At 36.6% G+C, this 21,533-nt stretch overlaps 2 protein-coding genes across 2 annotated transcripts in view; one reads left to right on the forward strand and one right to left on the reverse strand.

Annotated features, from left to right (window-relative positions):
• LOC308615944 (uncharacterized protein) overlaps positions 1-21,533 on the forward strand; it is a 325,426-nt gene that overhangs the window by 285,122 nt on the left and 18,771 nt on the right. The gene's annotated exons all lie outside the window — the stretch shown is intronic.
• The window catches only part of ELL2 (elongation factor for RNA polymerase II 2), a 75,285-nt gene that overhangs the window by 34,680 nt on the left and 19,072 nt on the right, over positions 1-21,533 (reverse strand). Inside the window, exon 2 of the mRNA XM_081231849.1 lies at positions 20,073-20,120. Coding sequence (XP_081087975.1) covers positions 20,073-20,120 — 48 coding nt within the window. The remainder of the gene's footprint in view (positions 1-20,072; positions 20,121-21,533) is intronic.

Consider the following 21,533-nt stretch of genomic DNA (forward strand, 5'->3'; position numbering starts at 1 on the left):
ATCTAATTTCCTGAAGGAGATGGCACAAATTAGATACAAATTTTATTTGCATTAATATCTGAATATACTCTTCAGAATGAAATGTATGTACAAAAAGTACTTATGTTTATAGCTGGCCTAACAGTTTGGCTCCTTGGGCAAAGCCTTAATGGAAAGAGCAGGTTGTGTGTGACAATTAGGGCAGGCAGGAGGGGTGAAGGAGTGAACTATGGGGACCTCTGAGTGGACCAGAGCCTGTAGGACTGCTGAGGGTCACAGCTAAAGTGGGATCAGAGTCCCCACTTCAGAGACTAGACTTTCAGAGGAACTTGTGGATACTTACTGCTCCTCTCTCTAATATATAGGAACCTATTCCACAGCTTGTCTAGATGGTGAAATAGGAGTCAGTCATTTCTTCCAGAATGGTTACGAAGCATTTTCTTATAAACTGGCCTTTGAATATGGAATATGAAGAGAGGGAGTTAAAATGAAATGACTGTTATTGGCGGGCCTAGGATCAGCTTCTGGAGACAGGGCTAATCACCATGGGAAAAGAAATTCTGAGGTCTGATTTAGAAATAATCTTGGAGGAGCATCCCTTTGTACGATAGGAACTTCTCAATTTTAATTATAATATTTTGAGCTTTTCCTATAAGTCAGTGGGAATACCTTTATATTTAGCAATCCATGGTCTACTGGAAATTTTTAGCTAAATGTCTTAAGAATGAAGTATTATTTTAAAAGTATCAAAGACTATGATTCCAAACAGTTTCTTATTCACAATGAAAAATATAAAAATATACTACCATATTCTGGGCAACTCGAAATATAGATTTTAATTTTCATTCCAAATATGAGAGCCTGAAAATCAAAGGCTTAGGACCACAATCCACAACCCTCCTCCCAAACTCCAGTCTGTCTTTGATAAAAAGCTACGAAGACAAAGTTTCAGGAAACTTTCAGACATTTATAATTAACATAAACACTGTATACCAAGATGTGTAAGTCAAAGCTTCTAATTATTCTGAGACACAAGTTCAGGCATGTGGCACTGGGATCCTGCCTGAAAGGTCATTTCAATATCAAGTCACAGACCTCCTATTTACGTAAGGATATAGGACAGAAGTGCAGTGTACACACTGCTACAAATTTCTCACAGAGGCATGCTAACATCTGCTTAAAAGCCACTGGTACTTTTACTGCAGAGGTTTCTCCACTGGACTGAGGTACACACTAGATTAAAAATAGGACCATCAAGGTTTTTTTTCCCTCATTTATTTAATATAAACACTTTGTTCTGTTGTGGGTATTACAAATGATTTAAATTTAGATAAGCTTTTATTTGACAGCAATTCTATAAGTTCTAATATCCAGCCTTTCCTACTAAGGTGACTGCAAATGCTCAATGAGATGTTCATGACCCAGCAATACCACAGAGTTTGACATGACAACTCTCGGTCCTTAAAAGCAGACCTGCTGGCAGGGCCTTTGAGATCATCTAGTCGAATGTCTTCATTTTACAGATTTGAAACAGAGAGAAGTGACGTGACTTGCCCAAGGTTACGTCTCTATTTAAATTTGTAACCCCTGTACTCCTGACCTCCTGACCCTGGCTCCACGTTTGTCTAAAACACTTAGTACCTGCACTACTTACAGATTTTGTTTGTTGTCTTTCTCCTCTGGCTAGAATAATCCTTAGAAGGACAGAGGCTTTTGTCTTGTTTGTTCCCTGTATTGCCAGCATCTTGAAGTGTGGCATAGTCACTCCATATGTACTTGCTGAATGAATAAAAATGGTGATTAAAGCCTCAGCCAGGACTAGAACTGAAGTGTCTTTCTTTCCACCAATATTATAAAGCATGTTGAAGTTTCCTTATATTAAAAAGGGGTTCTATCCTCAAATAAGTTTGGGAAATGCCAGCTTAAACAAAATCATTTACTTTGCTGTAGGTTCTTTCATACTGAATAGTGGTTTCCTAATTTTTATGACCTCAGAACCCACTTCTTCCACTCCCATAGTATCTTAGGAGGCCAGCCTGTCTCTTAATATTATTTGACTAAAATATCTATTATTTTACTATAGATAAACTATATATCTTAGTTTGGATACAAAAAGTGCTACAAACACTTAAACATTAGAATTCTCCATTGTTTTCAAATCCTTTCCTGACTTTTAATAATTCTGTAATTTCTGAAAAAAAAATAATTCTGTAATTTCTTAATAATCTAGAAAATTCGGTTTAGCTAGAGAAATGTATTGATATTTGCATGTACTGTTCAGGTTCCAGAGTTTAGGGACAGAATAAACCTAGAATCAGAACAGAAAATAGAAATCTCAATCTGAAAGCCACAAGTCCTATTTTTCAAACTAGAGCTGCGGTTATGAGTTTAGGCCTAACATTATGGGTTTAGGGAAGGAAAAAAAACCCTCTCGGATCAGACCAGATGTAGAAACCAATGCTGCGGTGGAGGTGGGGGACTAGGGAGGGGAGGGGAGGGGAGGGTATCTTTCACTGGCAGTTGATCAAGTTTAAGTATTAGAGAAATCAGTAAAAGATAAATATTCCTATTGACAAGGAATGACAGCGAGTGGAGAAGATCCCACACATATCATAAACATCTGAAATTTCCACATGATAGAGGCTTTACTGAGAGTAGTGCAAAATGCTAAATTTATCTGCACAAAAGGAAATACTGGCAGTTATCCCAAAAACGCAGGCCATGTACCAATTAATATGAATAATTCAGGACAAAATAAGTCCATTTATTTCCTTGCATTCTTCCTCTTTGGCAAGATGTATAGTATTAAGGAAAAAAGTAAAGTAGTATAGCTTTTTCTATTAAGCTTCATGTAGCTCCTTAAATCCAGTAATAGAACTTCTTAAAAAATTCTCGATGAAAGGGTACAGTAGGCCAGTAACGAGACTTCTTGGTTCTGTTACTTCCATAGGATATAGTCTTATCAGAAAACTCATTCCTTTGAACTGCATTCTCATCCAAAATGTATTATTTTATATTTATGGCTGTTTTGGGGATAACATCGTTGATGGCAACATTTCAAAACTAATTTTAATTGGTTACAAGTAAGCAATACCACCTTACAGGAGTAAAGTGCTAATTTTTAAAAGTCAAATACATCCAAGTTGCTATATAACTGAAACTGAAAAAAACTGCCTTGAGTAATTTTTGGCTTTCTTAATATGGTTCTCTTTAATATGAAACCAACCTTCTAAATGTTGGTATATCCAACATATGTCAATGTCATCCAAGGTGACATTGATTAATCTGTTCATTTAATTCATTTATTCCACAAATATTAACTGATTGCCTGCTGTGTCAGGCACTATTCTAGGTTTCTGTGACACATTAATGAATAAAACCACAAAGATCCCTGCCATTGTGGCATATGTACAGAAATTCAGGAGCGGGATGATGAGGGCTTCAAACAGGAGATGGGGAGAAGTGGAGGAATCGGGATATATTTTGCACACAGAGGCAGCAGGATTCCTAGACATACTGACTGTGAGGAATGAAAGAAAGAGAGAAATCAAGGATGATACCAAGGCATTTTCCCCGGGAAGAATGGAGTTGTTTGAGTGTGTGTGTGCATACACATATACATATATACATGTATGTGTATATATACTCATGTGTGTATGTATGTGTGTGTATATTTATTCTTGGATATGATGATGAGTACCTTAATGTAACTGAATCCATACTAGCTAAGTGCACTAAAATACAATTGACCAATGCTGGTTTCACCAGCTAAAAAGGGGCTTCAAAATGAGTTTTGTTATGACTCATTTTGTAACTTCACGGCCAAAAATTATTTAGAAGGGCCCAGGTGGCTGGGTTTAGTTCGCTGGTAGCTCGGTATTTCCAGGAAAAAGGGGGGGATGACAGTTAGTGGCAGGGGAAAGATGCAAATAGCAGATACTAGAGAACAGGGAAAAGGTATACAGACTATGGAGTGTGAGAGAACAGAAAATTTGTATTTAAAAATGACTGCAAAATTGAGCTAAATGCCAAAATAGCTTTTAGAAGAAAAGTGAGAGAGCCACCAAGAGAATCTGAGAAGTTTGTTAAGATTTCATAGGACACGTGTGGTTCCTTCCCAATAGACTTGGGCCTCACTCTCCACCTTGTATTTGATGTCTCCACTTCTTATCTTGGCTTGCACTAGCTTATCCTTTGTTTAACACTCAGTTCAGGAGCCTTTCCCTTCCCCAGTGAGATGGGTTCCCTTTTCTGTCCCCACAGCTCCTTGGGCTCACTTCTACTGCATGCTAAGTACTTGTTTGTGTCTCCCTCCCCACTAGACTATGAATTCTTTGGAGGCAAGGACCATGGTCTTACTTTCATACATATCTGGAACATGACAGATACCTAATAAATATATGTTGGATTAATCTGAAGAAACTTGGGACTAGATTAAATTCACTCTGAAGAAGACTTACGCCAGGACTACTAATAAATTAGAGATATAACTGAAATAGATCAGAGGAAAACCAGGGCTCTGCAGAGCAGGCAAAATAAATAGCAAAATGAAAGGAGGAAAAAAAAATCCCAAACAGCATGCACTGTGTGGTACAAACATCAGAATGAAAAAGTTTTTTTACCTCCTTGTGCTATGTTTAGCCCACAAACCTAGGTCAAGTGGTTGCCTGGTTTGTGGAACTTAAATTTATTATATATTATACATTTTTCTTTTTTTAAAAGTATCTTCATCTTTATAAAAATACTCACAGAATACTCTGGCCTTACCAAATTCTGTTGAAAATATGATCCAGCGTCTTTAAAACCACTTTGCATTTTAAAGGACTTAGGGAAACCACACTAAATAATTCTAAACTTAGCAATTCTCCTGGTCAAGTAGGAAACAGAATTTTGTTTAAAAAACTGGTTTGTTTCTCAGAAACAAAGCCTAAACCTGAATTCTACAAGGAAAAAAAATCTTAAGTATGAATGTCAATTTCTAAATTCATTGCTAATCTTCTCTCCTTGTTCTACTGGAGTCTTGAGAAAAGCTTTCTGTAATATGCCAGGAGGAACTGCTGGTGAAACATGGGTGGAATAGAAGTCATGTATGGCAGTCAGCAATGATTGTTTAAACCTAGGAAGGAAGACTGGTACTTGACAGATGTGAACACTCAAGATTAACATAAATTGGTAAAAGTGGCCCAGGCCTTAGATTTTGCAAAACACATGGTTTCATTCCAACTCAATCAATGTTGCCATGAAAACTTATAAGTTCAATAACATAAATTGTATTTAAGTCTGAAGAATATTTCCATATAGATTTGGAAATAAATTCAATTCTTAATTTTCTGTTTTCAACATCAACTTACTAAAAAAATTTTTTTAAGCTACAGAATGCTTTTTTCAAAGTAAATCTTATGGGGAAACCCACCATGTATTACAAATAGAGTCAGAGCCGCTCTGGTTGAGCGGACTGGAACTGGGACTGCTGAGGCAGCCACTGTGGTAACATCACAGAACCCAGGCTCTGGGGACCAAAGACACAAAACCATGGCTGCCTGTTAAGGAAAGAGAAACAGCAACAAGATGTATGATAGTCAGGGGATATCATTTTATTAATTACATTTTAGTCACATCTTAAATGACAATTACAAAAGAATGTGTATAAATATGAAGCCTTATGTGCCATTTCTTGATGGGAATTAGTGCCAAATATTTGAAGGATACCAAAGATAGGAAATGGTGTCCTTCTGCCTTATTCCTTTTCCTTTTTATTTTATTTTATTTTTTTAACAAAAAAAATTATTTGTTTTATTTATTTATTTTTGGCTGCGTTAGATCTTCGTTGAGGTGCGCAGGCTTCTCATTGCGGTGGCTTCTCTTGTTATAGAGCACGGGCTGCAGGCACGCGGGCTTCAGTAGTTGTGGCTTATGGACTCTAGAGAGCAGGCTTGGTAGTTGTGGTGCACGGGCTTAGCTGCTCCGCGGCATGTGGGACCAGGGATTGAACCCGTGTCACCTGCACTGGCAGGCGGATTCTTAAACACTGCGCCACCAGAGAAGTCCTCCCTTTCCTTTTTAAAATGCTTTCTTTACAATTGGATCCCTTTGTATTTCCAGTTCTAAGTTGGGTACACCTCAATGGTTTGAGAAGAAAAAAGTGAGACCTTCTCTTTTACACACAGATGACAAGGGAACAGGGCAATCAGACCACATCTAGTATTCTAGATTACAGGCTCTGGAGCAATCCTGCCCAGTTTCCAATGCTGGCTCTGGAATCTACCATCTGTTACCTTGGGCAAACAACTTAACCTCATTAATTCTCAGTTTCCTCATCAGTAGAATGTGGATAATGATATTATTCACACTATATGATTGTTGGAGTTTAAAGAGATAACTCATCTAAAGTGCTTGCAAATAATGATGCAAATAATGATGTATTCCTCAGCAAATAATGATGTATTTGATTTTTAAAGTAATTTTAAAATGGTAATGGACTGATAAGCGCCCTGTGAATAATCAAAAGTTGATAATATACTTATTCTGAATTCTTGGTATTTACAAAAGTAAGGGGCTAGAAACCTTCAAGGTCAAAACTTACGTGTTAGCTTAAATAAAAGCCAAAGAAGCTATCTGGGAAAACAAACAATCCAAAAGACTAGCAATATTTCTAATTGTTCCAAACTCAACATACACAGAGATAAGGTACAAGAATGAATTAACCACAACAGGTGTCCATGGAAGGCTGAAAAATTACAGATGCCTGCTGCTACTCTAGAAGGGTAGCAAATACTCCTTGCTTCCCAAGTGCCCTATCCGTTAAAAAAAAATGCTACCTTCAGCAGCTACAGCACAACAAAGAAACAAAATAGAATTAAGAGCTCTTATGGAGCCACAACTTTGTGACTTTAAAGTATTCACTCTTCATAAATGCAAACAATATTTTAAAGTTTGTGGGGTTTTTTTTGTGTGTCAAAGCTATAGATAGTCTTGAAAAATGAATAAAACCTATAGTATTCTAATTTTTATAGATCTCTTTCCAAACATCTACCCTGAAAATACGTTCCTAAGGTAGGGTCCATTTCAATAGAAAATTTATTTCTTTTCAGCTTTCAAACATCAAATTCACTTGCTGATTTCCTTCAAGCCTTCAAGAAGTTTAACTATTTCTGATTTTACATTGATATGCCCAGTAGATCAAGAACTAAATTAGAAACTGCAATTCTCATTTCTAAGAGACTTAGCAGTTCTGATGTAAATAACAGGGCCTGTGAAGTCTCTTAGATCAATTGATTTATTATTGTAAGAAATACAGGACAAAAATCATTCATTTTTAAGGATAGTATGCCTGGGCCATTGGCAAAGTCAGAAAACCCATCCCTTCAAATAGAGAAAGAGACATGTTGGTAAAGGAAGGGTGAAGATATTTTACATATGAACAACTAAGGTAATTACTGTATTTTAATAATTTATATCATAAAACTGTTGATTGATTATCTTCTAGATAGTTATTTGATTCTGCTAGGAGGCAGACAACATGAGTCCCTCTAGAATAATGAAATTATACAAGGTAGCAAAACATTTTATCCTCTTGGCAATAATTCATTGCATTGCCCCTTAAAAAAGATCACCATATCACTAGGTTTCATGAGACATTTGGCTCCTCATGACTCAATCGCCTTAAATATTTTTGAAAAAAGTTATATATATATATATATATATATATTTTACAGATTCTGAAATTGTTAAGTTTAAGACTTTATCCAGAATTAATCCTGGATTCACAATTATCGTATTTTTCAAGTTCTCTAAGGAAGGAACAGAACACTATCTTCCTGAAAAAGTAAAACACCAAGCATCCCTAGTAGAAAGTTTTTCTTTACAGCCAAATACAAAACGTTTAAACAGCTGTGGAAATATGTCAGCATCATCTTACTGTTCAGTGGAAATGGAACACCTCAAGTTCCTGTCCCTCCTTCCTAATCTGTGAAAACTGACTTTAATGAATTGCTAATACAACGAGATTAAGAGAAAACTAAAATGCATTCAGATTAGTATTAAGAAAGAATTTCTTAGTATTGATTAGTAGAGTATTACTATATTCATAAATACGGCTATGCCTTACATTCTCACTCTAAAATAAGATATCCCCAGTATAACTTATTGAGTGATTATTGGACACTCTCAACTTTTTAAGTTCTATAAAAGACTGCCCTTTTCCTATGGCTGCTTAATTAAGTACCAACCCTCTAACACTGTGAGCCCAATTTAGCTATCTTTAATCAGTTCTCTATTGCATTCTGAGTTTTATTGCCTGAAGCTCCCTAGGAATCTTATCTTTTTAAATTCAACTGACTACTAATATTCATTCCCATAATCTATTCTTTCTAGACTGGACCCATTCCCAGGGCACTTCACAAGACCACTGTTCCAAAATGTCAACTGTTAACTCAGAAAGGAAAGTGGCCTCTTCTCCCATGTTCTTGATAACACCAGCAACTCTGCCTTTACCTTCCTTCCGCTGGGGAGAAAGATCACAGAGGGGAGAAAACTTTCTTTCTCCACTGATAGATGACAAAGCAACTCATTAAGTAGTTGACTAGAAAGATATTTAGCTGGTGTCTAGGTATAGATAACTTCGAGACCTGCTTTCTCTTTTCCTTGTCAACCTGTTTTTAAACCTTGAATATTCAGCCTTTCTCCTAGATTCTTGACATATTTAAACTTGGCATCTCAAAACATCTCTTTTATGCTTATAGAACAATTCGGAAATATAGATAAACAAATCTATCTCATTAGTAGAGTAATTAGTAAAGCAATGACATTCTGGTGTATAGCATTTCATTTTCTTTTGCAGATTTCTATTTGTGTTTGTGTATTTATTTTTTAAATTATTATAATGGTATATATGATATCTTATTATTAATAAGGAAGAAGAAATGACAACTTCAAAAGTTTCCAACCTAAATCCATGGACAGTCTTGCCATTTACCACTTATATATTCTCTTATACCCATCAGGAAAGTATTACAGTTCTTTAGACAGACTAACTTGACTACACTTAATATTTGGTATTTTATAATTTTTTGTTGCTACCATAGATGAGATTTTTACACTGAAACTCCTAATTGCTAGTGCTTAGGGAGGCCAGTGATTTTTTAAAATTATATATATCACTTATTGGGCACTTTCTGTGTGCCACTTTGCTAACCTCTAAGATAAGACTTTGGCCTAGGTGTTTTGACTTCAGGTTTGAGATACGGCTAAAGAAATGGTTTAACAAACAATAAGAATTTCAAAATCTGCACCCATATACATACCTTCCCACTAGCTACCATACAAGAACTTTCTTTGCTCGTATCTAAAGCCAATCTCTCCTCTGAGCAACTAGACCCCATCTCTCCAACCTACTCGAGGACATTGCTCCAGCAAGTCTTGCTCTTTCTCATATCAACTTTTGCTTTCTACTGGATGACTCCCATCAGTTTATAAATGTTCTGCTATTTCTCCCATTTTAAAAGAAACTCCTCTTCACTCCACCCTACCACTATTAAGCCAGTGGTTTTTAAACAGTTATTTCTGAACTGACCACCTTACTGAAGGAAATCCTGTAAGTTTTTATAGTTTTTCACTTGGTTTATCTGCAGATACTGGCAAATTTGCCCCCACTTATCTATTATCCATAGCTTTTAGTTAATTTTCTTTTTCATTACATTAATGAGCATTCTCCAAACAATATCAAACTACAGAGACGAGAGTGGCCATGTGTATTTTATTGCTAACATTAAAAAGGATATTTCTGGGCTTCCCTGGTGGCACAGTGGTTAAGAATCTGCCTGCCAATGCAGGGGACACAGGTTCGATCCCTGGCCCAGGAAGATCCCACATGCCGCGGAGCAGCTAAGTTCGTGTGCCACAACTACTGAGCCTGCACTCTAGAGCCCACGCTCTGCAACAAGAGAAGCCACGACAATGAGAAGTCTGCACACAGCAAAAAGGAGTAGCCCCCGCTTCCTTCAACTAGAGAAAGCCCATGCGCAGCAACGAAGACCCAACACAGCCAAACAAACAAACAAACAAATAAATAAGTAAAAGGATATTTCTGTTGTCTAATCACTAAGTATGCTAACTGGCTATTAGATTGATAAAGATAATTTTCATCATGTTAAGAAAGAATTCTTCTTTCTATTCCCTACTTAACTAAAGTTTTAATCCAGATTTAATATTGAATTTTTATCAAATGCCATTTTGGCATCTATTGAAATATGTTCTGGTTTTTCTCATTTAATCCATGAAGATGACAGATTATAAATATACAAGTATATATATTTATATTATTATATTTAAAGTTAATGATAACGAGAACTTTATGTAACATCTGTTTCTTCAAAATCAATATAGCCTGTTATGAAGTTTGACGACATAGTGAACACCTGTGAATTCACTGTCCAACTTAAGAAAACATTAGCAATAATATATCTACCCATTGCTCCTCTCCTATCCCTTCTGCCTGGCTTTCTCTACCAGAGATAACAACTATTCTAATTTTTGTGATTATCATTCCTTTATTGTTTTTAATAATTTTATCACATGTGTACCCACACAATATATTATTTGACTTTGCCTGTTATTAAATTTTATAAAAATGGTGTCATACCATACATATGTAGTCTTCTACCCACTTAAGAGTTTTCACTGCCATATTGCACAGAGCTCTAAGTCACTGCTTTTCACTGTTGTGTACTCTTCCACTAAATCAATATGTCACTGTTTATCTCTATTAGCCTGACATTGTTCTTAACTAGTGTGAACAAAATTTGGCAAAAAGGGCTTAAGAATTAAAAGTATCAACACTCATAAGTATTCACAACTAAACCAGTATTCTTAACAATTGAAAAAAAAATAAGTCTTTAAATAGAGCTTTATTAACAGAATTCCACTATAAATACACTTTTTTTTCTTCTCACTACTGGACTGCCAAGTATAATTAAATACTATAAAATGTCCTTTGGAGCAGCTTCTTGAAAATCCTTTTGTTCCAAATCCCCCAATACCAATGTCTCCTGGACAGCTCCATCTTGATAGAACAAGGTATGAAGTTATTATCTGAACACCTCATGGACATCATGTCCCAAACTAAACACCCCATGAGTTCTGCCTCAGTCTGTTCTTTCATCTATTTTAGATCTTGAATAATGGCCTCACCATCCAACCAAATGCTCATCATAAATATGGCGCCATCCTCAACTCCTCTCTTTCCTTTCTCCCCATACAGAAGGAATAACTAAGTTAAGGTAGCTACTGGATAAACACGTTAAAATGCAAATCTGATCACGACTCCCTGGCTAAAATTTCTAAACTTAAAAAAAAAAGATGATCATCTCCTGTATTGTTTTTTAAAGCACAGACTGTGACCCATTGGAAGGTTATGACATTATTTTAGTGGATTGTGATCAGGATTCTTTTAAATTGAAATAGAAAATGTCAGAGTATACTGGTAAAGGATAAATACTGTGCTGTGAAACTTTTATTTTAGCTGTGTGAATGTGTACACTGATATCTGTAAAGTGTCACAATGTAAAATGTTTTTTCTTACTGTGACTTGTTACTAAATGTGTTTGAAAGAATCTACTGTAGTCAGTGGTCCCCTTCAGAAAATGATGAAAATTATGAACCTTCTCTTGAGAAGAGAATGTGTACATACCTACATACGTGCATATTCTTATCATATTCTTAATTATAGTGAACCTAGCTATTATAATGAAATCCAGGGGGAAAAATTTTTAAAGCCAGACTTCCAGACCTCATCATAGACCCCCAGGGAGACTTTATAGATAAGAAGCACTGATCTCCAAGGTGAAATTCGAGCTCCTTAAGAAGGTGGCAACTTTTGCCACACGTGCTTACCACCTCTCTGAGACCTCCCTGACTGTTCTGCTTCCTCTTGTTAGCTGGGCAGATACTCAACAAATGTTTGTATGAATGTCAGAATAAAATGCTCATTGAACATTTATTATAGGCAGGTAGATCAGTGTAGTGATGAAAACAGGCTCTGGAACTAGATGCCTAGGTTTGTGTGCCAGCTACTTTACTCACTAATTGTGTGAGCTTTTACAAGTGGTTTAACTTCAGAGCCATAGTTAACACACTAACAGAACAGGAATATCTGCTTCATGACATCCCTGTGAGGATTAAATGAGAATAATATATATAAAGTGCTTAGTATAGGATTCTTAGCATGTAATAAATATTCAATAAATTTTAGTTATACTTATTGAAAAAAGTTGGAATCTATAAGCAAAATAATAGATGACTGTGCATTTCTGGTAAATACAGTACAAAGTATAAGACTAGTTAGAGAGATTTGAAAATTCCTAGCCTGATAAGGGCAAATTCATTAGCCTCAAAGCATGTCTATGAGCTTTTTAGGTCTTTTAAGTCAGTAAAACTCTTTTCTTCTAAACTTGTTTTCAAAACAAATTACTTTTATAAGGTTTTTAGCGTAAAAACAAATTTGAGAACACTTTAATTTCATATTCTTGTTCCTTCCAGTTTAAATCACAAGAATAGTTATAAAAATTTACCTTCCCTATAAATTCTCCAGATTATGTAACATATGGAGCTAAAAAAGCAAACCAGACCCCAGGGTGGGGTCAGGAAAGAAAACTTTTGAAAAGATTCTAGTTAGATAAAATCTTATTGCAGAATATAGGAACTCTCTAAATACTTCCACTGCATTGCTGTAGTTAAGGTGCCAGCAACTGTATGACTATGTACCACTGCATAATATAAAATGCTGACAAACTATGACACAGTACACTAAGACGCTGTTGATAATGAGATACATTCTAATTCCAAAGACGTTAAATGTTAAAAAGAAAATAAGCCTTGGAATCAACAACATATAGTAATTTTGTTGTTGTGTTAAATATTGTTTGAAATAAGATCTGGGGCTTGGACATATTCTGCTAGGTTGTTTTTCCTGCTTTAAATTTTGACTTTTCTTTTTAGTAGAGCTCTTATAACCTCTTTAATAAAGCTCTTATAAGGATAAGGCCTTGCACATAGTAAGAAGTCAAGAGATATTTACATACTGCTTGTGGCTCAAATTTAGGGGTGGGTTAGCTATAAGAACCATAGGTGTTATAAAATGGTTAAAGATTATTATTTTCCAAGCTTAAATGAAGTGCTGTTAAGTGACAATGTCTGTAACATAGACAACTGAATTTCGCAAGTTTCAGTTTTTGGTGGGAAACAAAAAGGCAAAGCCATCAGTGGCAGATTTTATTGACAAACAGATGGTGTCAGGAACAAGAGTTGGAATTTCAAGGTCCTATTTACCTTTGTCCAAACACTGTCTACCGTGGTGCTTGGTACAGTGCAAATATTCACAAACGCTTGTTGAATGAGGATAGTAAGCTTAACTGACCGCTAAGAATGCAGTTAATGGTATTTGTAGCAAATTCAGATTTCAATCATAGTTCCAATGGCTGCTTTCCAAAGTGACTGCAGTTTGGTGAAGGACAGAGCAGGATGACTTAGTCTTCAACTCCTTTATGATCGTGCTTTGGGAGGCTTGTCCTGCTGTGGCCCACACTGGAGCCTGTGTGGTGTACGCTGAGATAGCTTCCTCAGGCAACACAACCATACAGTCAAAGTCACCCTCCCACCCTCACCATTCTGCATGTCTCCTTTATGTCACTGGTGTCTGTAGTGGTACCTGGCCATGATTTGTGAACTTAGCTCTCTACTCTTTTTTATTTAGAAACCCCACAGGCAATTCTTATCCAGAAAGAAAAGGAGAGCAGAGGTGGGTGGCAACATAAAATAGAGAAGTTGGTCAATAGCTTCAAACTATTATTCAGTTATTGTTTGAAATAATAGGAGTTTCCAGAATGTCAGCCCATACCACTGGCCAAATATGACATTTTACATATATATACATATATATATATATATATACACACACACACTGTATATTATACTATATACATAAAAACTTATATAACCTTTGATATATCAAAGTTAAGTATTTCTTTCAAATTGGGTAATTTACTATTGTATTAATACCTTAGTAAATTAACATGTGGTTAATGGGTTATAATTCAACGCAAATATGTTATCTACACGTTAACCACTGTCATATTAAAAAAATTAGAACAGAACTGCCATAAAAGGATTTAATTTGAACACCTTTGTAGTATTAACTACATTCAGAGCTGAGTGTATAAAGGTAGCTGTTAGTCAGCAACCTTTGAGCAGACTGACTAAACACAACTGTTGGCAAAACCAGTGGACTAGCCAAACCAAAAACAGCAGGGGAAAGCAGAGTGCAGGCGTATCATCTAAGAAGGAATGACAGTGCTGGGATTTATTTTTATCTCTGCTGCTGTTTCAAGCAGATAGTTATCTTTGCTTCCCGAGTATCAAGTAGATTAGAGAAGGGTAGTCTGTGGGAAGTATTTTCAGGTGGGTTGAAACTGGCTACTAATTTCAAATACTGTATAATTTAGCTTTTCAAACCCAATCTTCTCTCCAGCCCCCCAAAAGGAAAATAAATAATTAACAAAATATTTCTGAATGCTTTGCTAAGTTTGCAAGTTAAGAAAAAAAAAAAAAAGAAAATCCAACTCTGTTCTTTAGAGTTAATGGCTCTACTGCAAAAATTTTAACACTATGCAAGCCTTTAAAGTTAGCAGTTAAATGCTGATTTCATCTTCAGAAGGTCAGTGTGCCTTTTTGGAAGGCGTACATTTAAAAGCTGTTTGACTGGCTGTTCCTTGCTCATTCTTAGAAATGTGTGTGTTACTCAGTATTTCACAGGAGACGTGACATGGTACTTATAGACAATATTTTCTGTCCTCATCTTAAGGTTAATTTCTAAATTACATATGCAAAGCGAACTTGTATTTTTTAAAGCCTCTGGGATTGCTGAGTCTGAAGTAAGCAATTAAATTAGAGAGAATTTTGGAACAACATTCTCATAACAAATACTGAGTTAATACTGAGGTCTGGAATCCTATTTACTGTGACAAAGTTAACATTATTTCTCACTGCCCTGGGACAATCATTCCCTGCACATGAGTCCCTGATGCCACAGGCAAGTCCACTCTGCAAGGCTGACACAGGCCAACAGATGTGGCCATTATTTGCTGTTGAAAACGTTGCCATTTCAGATTTCATCTGAATTATAAACATATCACAGATCTACCTTTTTGTGTATGAGTGTGTACATAGATTTTAATAGACCTTCTGGAATTTTACATACCTATTTCCAGGATATAATATTTTGCATCTACCAAAACCTTTGTTTAAAACCCTGATTCATACCAATCAGAAATACATAAGCCTTGTTCCTGAGAGTCCCCTGTATCTACAGAAGTTCTGAAAGGAGGGTTCTGGATAAGCCCTACATTATTAATTCTTTCCTGAGTATTAGTCTATATATGTTTGTCAGATTCTGAGTTCCCTGAGGGCACACCCCATGTCTTACCCATCCCTGTATCTTTGCACACAAAGCACTTAGGAAAGTACTTGGCACCAGTAAGGGCTAAAAGAATGTTTGTGCAATAAATAAGAAACAAACAGAACAATAAAGCTATTAGCACACTCACTGATTAGGCACCTGTTTATAGTTTATTGAGTAATTATGTTAGTAGATAACTGCATCAGTAACAACTGCCGTTACTTGAAAATACTGAGTTAACTTACTTCCAATACCTCTCCTTTTACAGCTGTGTGGTATAGTGGGGAGAATTTTCCCTGGCAGAGTATAGGCCTAGACAGTAGTTACAGCTGTGTGTCCATCAGCTGTGTGTCTTTAGATAAGAAACTTTCAACAAACATAAAAATAAAGAGTAATTAGGTGTTTTTTTGTTTTTTTTTTTTTGCGGTATGTGGGCCTCTCACTGTTGTGGCCTCTCCCGTTGTGGAGTACAGGCTCTGGACGCGCAGGCTCGGCGGCCATGGCTCACGGGCCCAGCCGCTCCGCAGCATGTGGGATCCTCCCGGACCGGGGCACGAACCCATGTCCCCTGCATCGGCAGGCGGACTCTCAACCACTGCGCCACCAGGGAAGCCAAGAGTAATTAGTTTTTAAAACTTTACTGAAACACACATTTTTGGAAAATTTTCACCTGCCACATTTTCAGTATCCAGTGAAAATATGAGACAGAACTACCGTGATTTGGATAAAGCTTGCTCAACAATAAAGATGCAGCTTTTGGAAACCATGTGCATTATACCATTACACCCCTCTGAATGTTATAACTTGAACACCTCAATACCGTAGCCATGTGAATCTTACCAGCTACCTTTTCTATTCAATTAGAATTGTCTGAAAATGTACAATCCTAGTACACCTTTAGTTATGAGTATCCTAGGTATGGATCAGAACTGCAAGGATAATTGGTTGAGCCATACTCTTAAAAATCAACAAGGTATTTTTGGCTGATTTATTCAGCTCCTGATATTCATGAGTTTTGAAAACACAATTAACTGTTCTTATAGATATTTCCTCATCTTTTCAGAATCCATAAAATGTCTTCAACGACCATTCAATTTCCTGACTACGCTTTTCCACCAAGGGAAAAGGGTGAGATGAAGTGTGAAAGACAAATTTTTATTTTTTATGCTATAAAAGCTGCTGCCCAACTGTGATGATAAAAATCCAGGTAATCAATGATTCTCAGAATTTTCACTCTTTTAAGAGCATATTGCTATACTTTGTTTAATGGTCCAGTCTGCATTTTTTTTTTTAGAAGAAAACTTCAATTTAAGAGAACGTGTTCAGGGCTTCCCTGGTGGTGCAGTGGTTAAGAATCCGCCTTCCAATGCAGGGGACAAGGGTTTGAGCCCTGGTCCAGGAAGATCCCACATGCCGCAGAGCAACTAAGCCTATGCGCCACAACTACTAAGCCTGCACTCTAGAGCCCGTGAGCCACAACTACTGAGCCCGCGTGCCACAACTACTGAAGCCCGCACACCCAGAGCCCATGCTCCACAACAAGAGAAGCCACTGCAATGAGAAGCCCGTGCACCGCAACAAAGAGTAGGCCCCGCTCGCCGCAACTAGAGAAAGCCTGCGCACAGCAACGAAGACCCAACACAGCCAAAAATAATAAATAAATAAAATTAATGAATTTATTTAAAAAAAGAAAAAGAGAACGTGTTCAGGCACAAAAAAGTAAATATGCTTAAAAGTTAACCAGCCAAGACCCAAATTCTGACCTTCTAAAGACATTACAGAGGGGGAAAAATCCTGTAATTAGTAACAAGGAACAGCATAAACATGCAGTGCTTAGCATCAGGGAAAGAGGAAATAATCTTAACACTAAATGTTCACTTTTGAAATGATATTTTAACAATATTTCAGTTGTATTTCAAATATGACTATATAGGACACTATCATGATAGTTAATGTATATTTTCAATCACATTTGATGTAAAGCCTGTAAATTTGTTAGACTTGCCACATTCTTTCTAGAGAAACTTTCAAAGTGTCTGAAACACTATATTAAAAGACAACTAAGGGCTTCCCTGGTGGCGCAGTGGTTGAGAGTCCGCCTGCCGATGCAGGGGACACGGGTTCGTGTCCCGGTCCAGGAAGATCCCACATGCTGCGGAGCGGCTAGGCCCATGAGCCATGGCCGCTGAGCCTGCGAGTCCGGAAAACGGGAGAGGCCACAACAGTGAGAGGCCCGCGTACCACAAAAAAAAAAAAAAAAAAAAAAAGACAACTCAAATTTCTCATTGAGAAAAACTCTTTTGTGGGAAATCTAAATTGAAACCTTCCAATTTAAAGTCCTAAACACTTTCCACGTAGGAAAACTCTGTAAGTATACTTCTTCAGATAGTTTTTAAAGCAATCAGCACCGGCAATGTTAAATTATCGTGGCTCTCAAGAAAAACAGAGGAACACTGTACAGAAGACCCTCACATTTGTGGCTCTGTGTATTCCCTGTGGGCTGTGCCAACCCACTCTCTCCCCAGTAATGACTCTTTGTTTTTACTAAGTCCCAAAGGGCTGGTGAGAGCGCGGCAAAGAGAAGGGGGGGAGGGGTGGATGGAATGCAGCTGCAGGCTCTGAAACAATGCTGAGTCCATATATTTTGTTCCCAGTTAGAATAATAAAAAGGGGACTGTGGTGGGGGGTGAGGGGATGGAGAAGACAGAATGCAGAATAAGCAAGGTAGGGCCAAGTATCCTATCGCTCTCATCCTGCAGCACTCCCTCCTCTCCCTACACTCATACTCTCCCAACTCCAGTAACCATTCATTTGGTTAAAAAGCTTATCTGTTAAAATTCAACCACCCATTAAGATTTACACCTATCAGTCACTTATATCTAAATTACTTTTATCAGTGAACTATACTCAGACAAAGAATAGAGTAGGAAGAGAGAATGGAGCTTGCAAAGATAAACTGGGGAAGCTTGGACACAGAGATAGGAAAGTTTGGGGGAGGTACGTAGGAGATTTCAGAAAGGGGGGTCCAAGGTTTCAAACAGAAACTGCCTGCTTTGTAAAGGTACCTAGGGCCTGGAGGGTAACTGGTATGCTACAGAAAACCATATTCCTTCTAAGACTGCTAAAAGCTACATGTTTCTGCATCAAGAGCTTGGAAGCCTGCACATATTGGTTCCTCATTATTCAGTCTAACCTAGTGCCTAAGAAAATGTCCTTCACTTGCATTTCCCTGGTCTCCACGTCCCAACTGGGAGAATGAAAGAATTAAGGGAAGAGGGAAGAAGCAGACACCAAACAAGGTGTCAGCTGCTACTGAGGGAAAAGCAGCTCAAACCCTATTCTTCTCCCCTGGGTACTGCCCTCTCTTCCCAGATAACCCTTTACTGAAATGGGTAGCCCTGCTGAGCTCAAGAAGTCAGGCCTGCCTCTCGAACATCCCTTCAGATATTGTTGATGCCATTAAAATTTGTAAGAAAATTCAAGAAGCCTCAAGTAAACAACCAACACTAATACCTCAAAAATAGTATCAGCATGTGCTAGAGACTACCTAAAAAGCTATGAAACAAAATTCAGAAGAATGCTTGTTCCATTTAGGATCCCATTCATGAACACTCAGTTACTGGGGAGAGAAAAAAAAGGACTTCATTGTAAAGCTATCATGTAGAAGCAAACCTCTGACATCCACACACAAACATCTCCTTCAAGTTAGCATTCCACAAGATTTAGAAGTACTCTTAGTTGGTGTTGAATGATACAATTAATCTCTTGACTCTTGAAATGTTTTCAAGTTATAAAGTTCAGAAAGACTGTATTTATTCACATTGAATTTTTACATTTTGTGACATAAACAAAAATTCACAAGTGTATAGATTTATAATAAATAGGAATATGATCTTCCCCCCTCAGGTTGCCTTTTCTCTAGAGCTCTAAAATCCATTTACAGATATTCCAAATCTCCATACTGTAGACAGTATATAGAGACAAATTCAGAAATGCATATTAATTTAAATGAAGGAATGATTGAGTCTATTTATTTTATTAATGTTAAATAGTAATAGTAATAATTATGAAATAATATTGACACTACTCCTGTAAAGTTTATCTATTACAAATACAAAATTCATAGGTGCATTTTATTAGGAGTTATCATTTATTATACTTTTAAATCCAGCAATAAAATAGACAATACTTTGTTTATTCTGTGTACTAGAAAAATTCAGTTTTCTATATATACATTTCATTTCCTAGTATTAAAGTCCATAGACAGCAAAAGTTTGTTAATATTAACAACAATCACATAATCATAACTTGCCTGAAATTAATAATTCTTTATGGTTACTTAATTGTGGTAAACAAAATATAATCTCATAATACTATGATGTATGTTACACTTCAATAGAAAGGTTAAAAAATCAATTATCTATGACTTGGAAAAAAACTACTCTCAATATCTATACCTGAATTACTTAACTAAATCAAGAAGATAATTCAAGTCTTAAAGGTGTCATAAATTTACATTTAGTCACAAAGTTCACAAAATATGAGTGACATTATATTAAGAGGCACAGATGAAAACAAATTTTAAGACGTAAATATAATAATGTGTAAGATTAGATTTTCTTGCCAAAACAATAAGAGTACTCACCCCTTGGAGCCCTTGGAACTGAATTGAAGGTCGAAAAGGAATTAAATTCTATTAAAAGAAACATAAGAAACAAACACATCAACCTTGGTTACTGGGACACGGAACTAAATGATTAAACTCTAAACCTATGCACTTGGTCAGTGCTATAGTCTGTGAAAACCTTTTCATTACATACTTACGTTTATATGTCATTATATTAAGATGCCTTGATAAATGATACTGCACTACTGACATTTCTCTGAATACACAACCGAAGGTATCTTTTGGCAGTGGAGCTAATCACGTTTTTGAAAATGACTGACATTATTTGGCAAAAAATGATTAGTGTACTAATTCAATTTTACATGAAAAAGTATTATTGCTTAGTTTCTTGATATGTTTTTTAAAAAGGTAGGGGAAAGCAAGAGATAGTCAAAGAAACTTTGCAAAACTCTTAAGAGGACGCTAGAAATATAAAATTAAAATATTTGAGAATGAACTGTGGTTTCCATTTTCTCACATTTTACCAGAGATTAGTTTTTAGTTGAGGGTCAAACAGGTTACCAATCTTCTCACAAGCTTCTCACCAGGAGAATATAATTTCTAGAACAATGTTTTGTTTTATTATGAGCTTTGTCCTGTTCATAATTTTTATATTTTCTCATACAGTTGTGTATTTATTTATTTATTTATTTATTTATATTTTTTTTGCGGTACGCGGGCCTCTCATTCTTGTGACATCTCCCTTTGCGGAGCACAGGCTCCGGACGCGCAGGCTCAGCGGCCATGGCTCACGGGCCCAGCCGCTTCGCGGCATGTGGGATATTCCCGGACCGGGGCACGAACCCGTGTCCCCTGCATCGGCAGGTGGACTCTCAACCACTGCGCCACCAGGGAAACCCTAGAGTTGTGTATTTAGAACAAAAGCTGAAACTGTAAATATCTACCATAGTCTCAGGCATGATTTCCTGTACCCAAAGTCACCAGTATGGGGCTGGTTCACCACTATTGGAACGCTTTTCCAAACTGCTAACAGAAATTCATGGGGAAATCAGATTTGGGTAACATTTTAATAGTAACACATCAGCCTGTAAACTATTCTTCATACCCTCATATCCAAACCCAATGCACAAAAACAAAAGCAGTGGTTTCTGGTCTCAACTCTACCTTAAAGAAAAATACAGAGGCACCCATGTGCCCCTCCCTCAGCCACTGCACATTAACTACTACTTACTAGGTACTTCCCAAAACTTCTCTACAAATTTAAAAGTTTACTAATCAGGATTACAATAAACTAAAGAGAAATAAGGAAAGGATAAGTACTTTAAAAGACAGATCATCTGAATATAAAATCAAGTGGTAGCATTAACCATTCTATTATTATTTATAAAAATGGATAAACATCTTCTTGAAGAAAACATAATAGATACTATTACCATTGTTCTACCACCATAAAAAGATTATTTAACTTTAGACTTACCA

Source organism: Mesoplodon bidens (genome assembly GCF_964165515.1).
Source record: "Mesoplodon bidens genome assembly, chromosome: 4".
NCBI classification, from domain to species: domain Eukaryota; kingdom Metazoa; phylum Chordata; class Mammalia; order Artiodactyla; family Ziphiidae; genus Mesoplodon; species Mesoplodon bidens.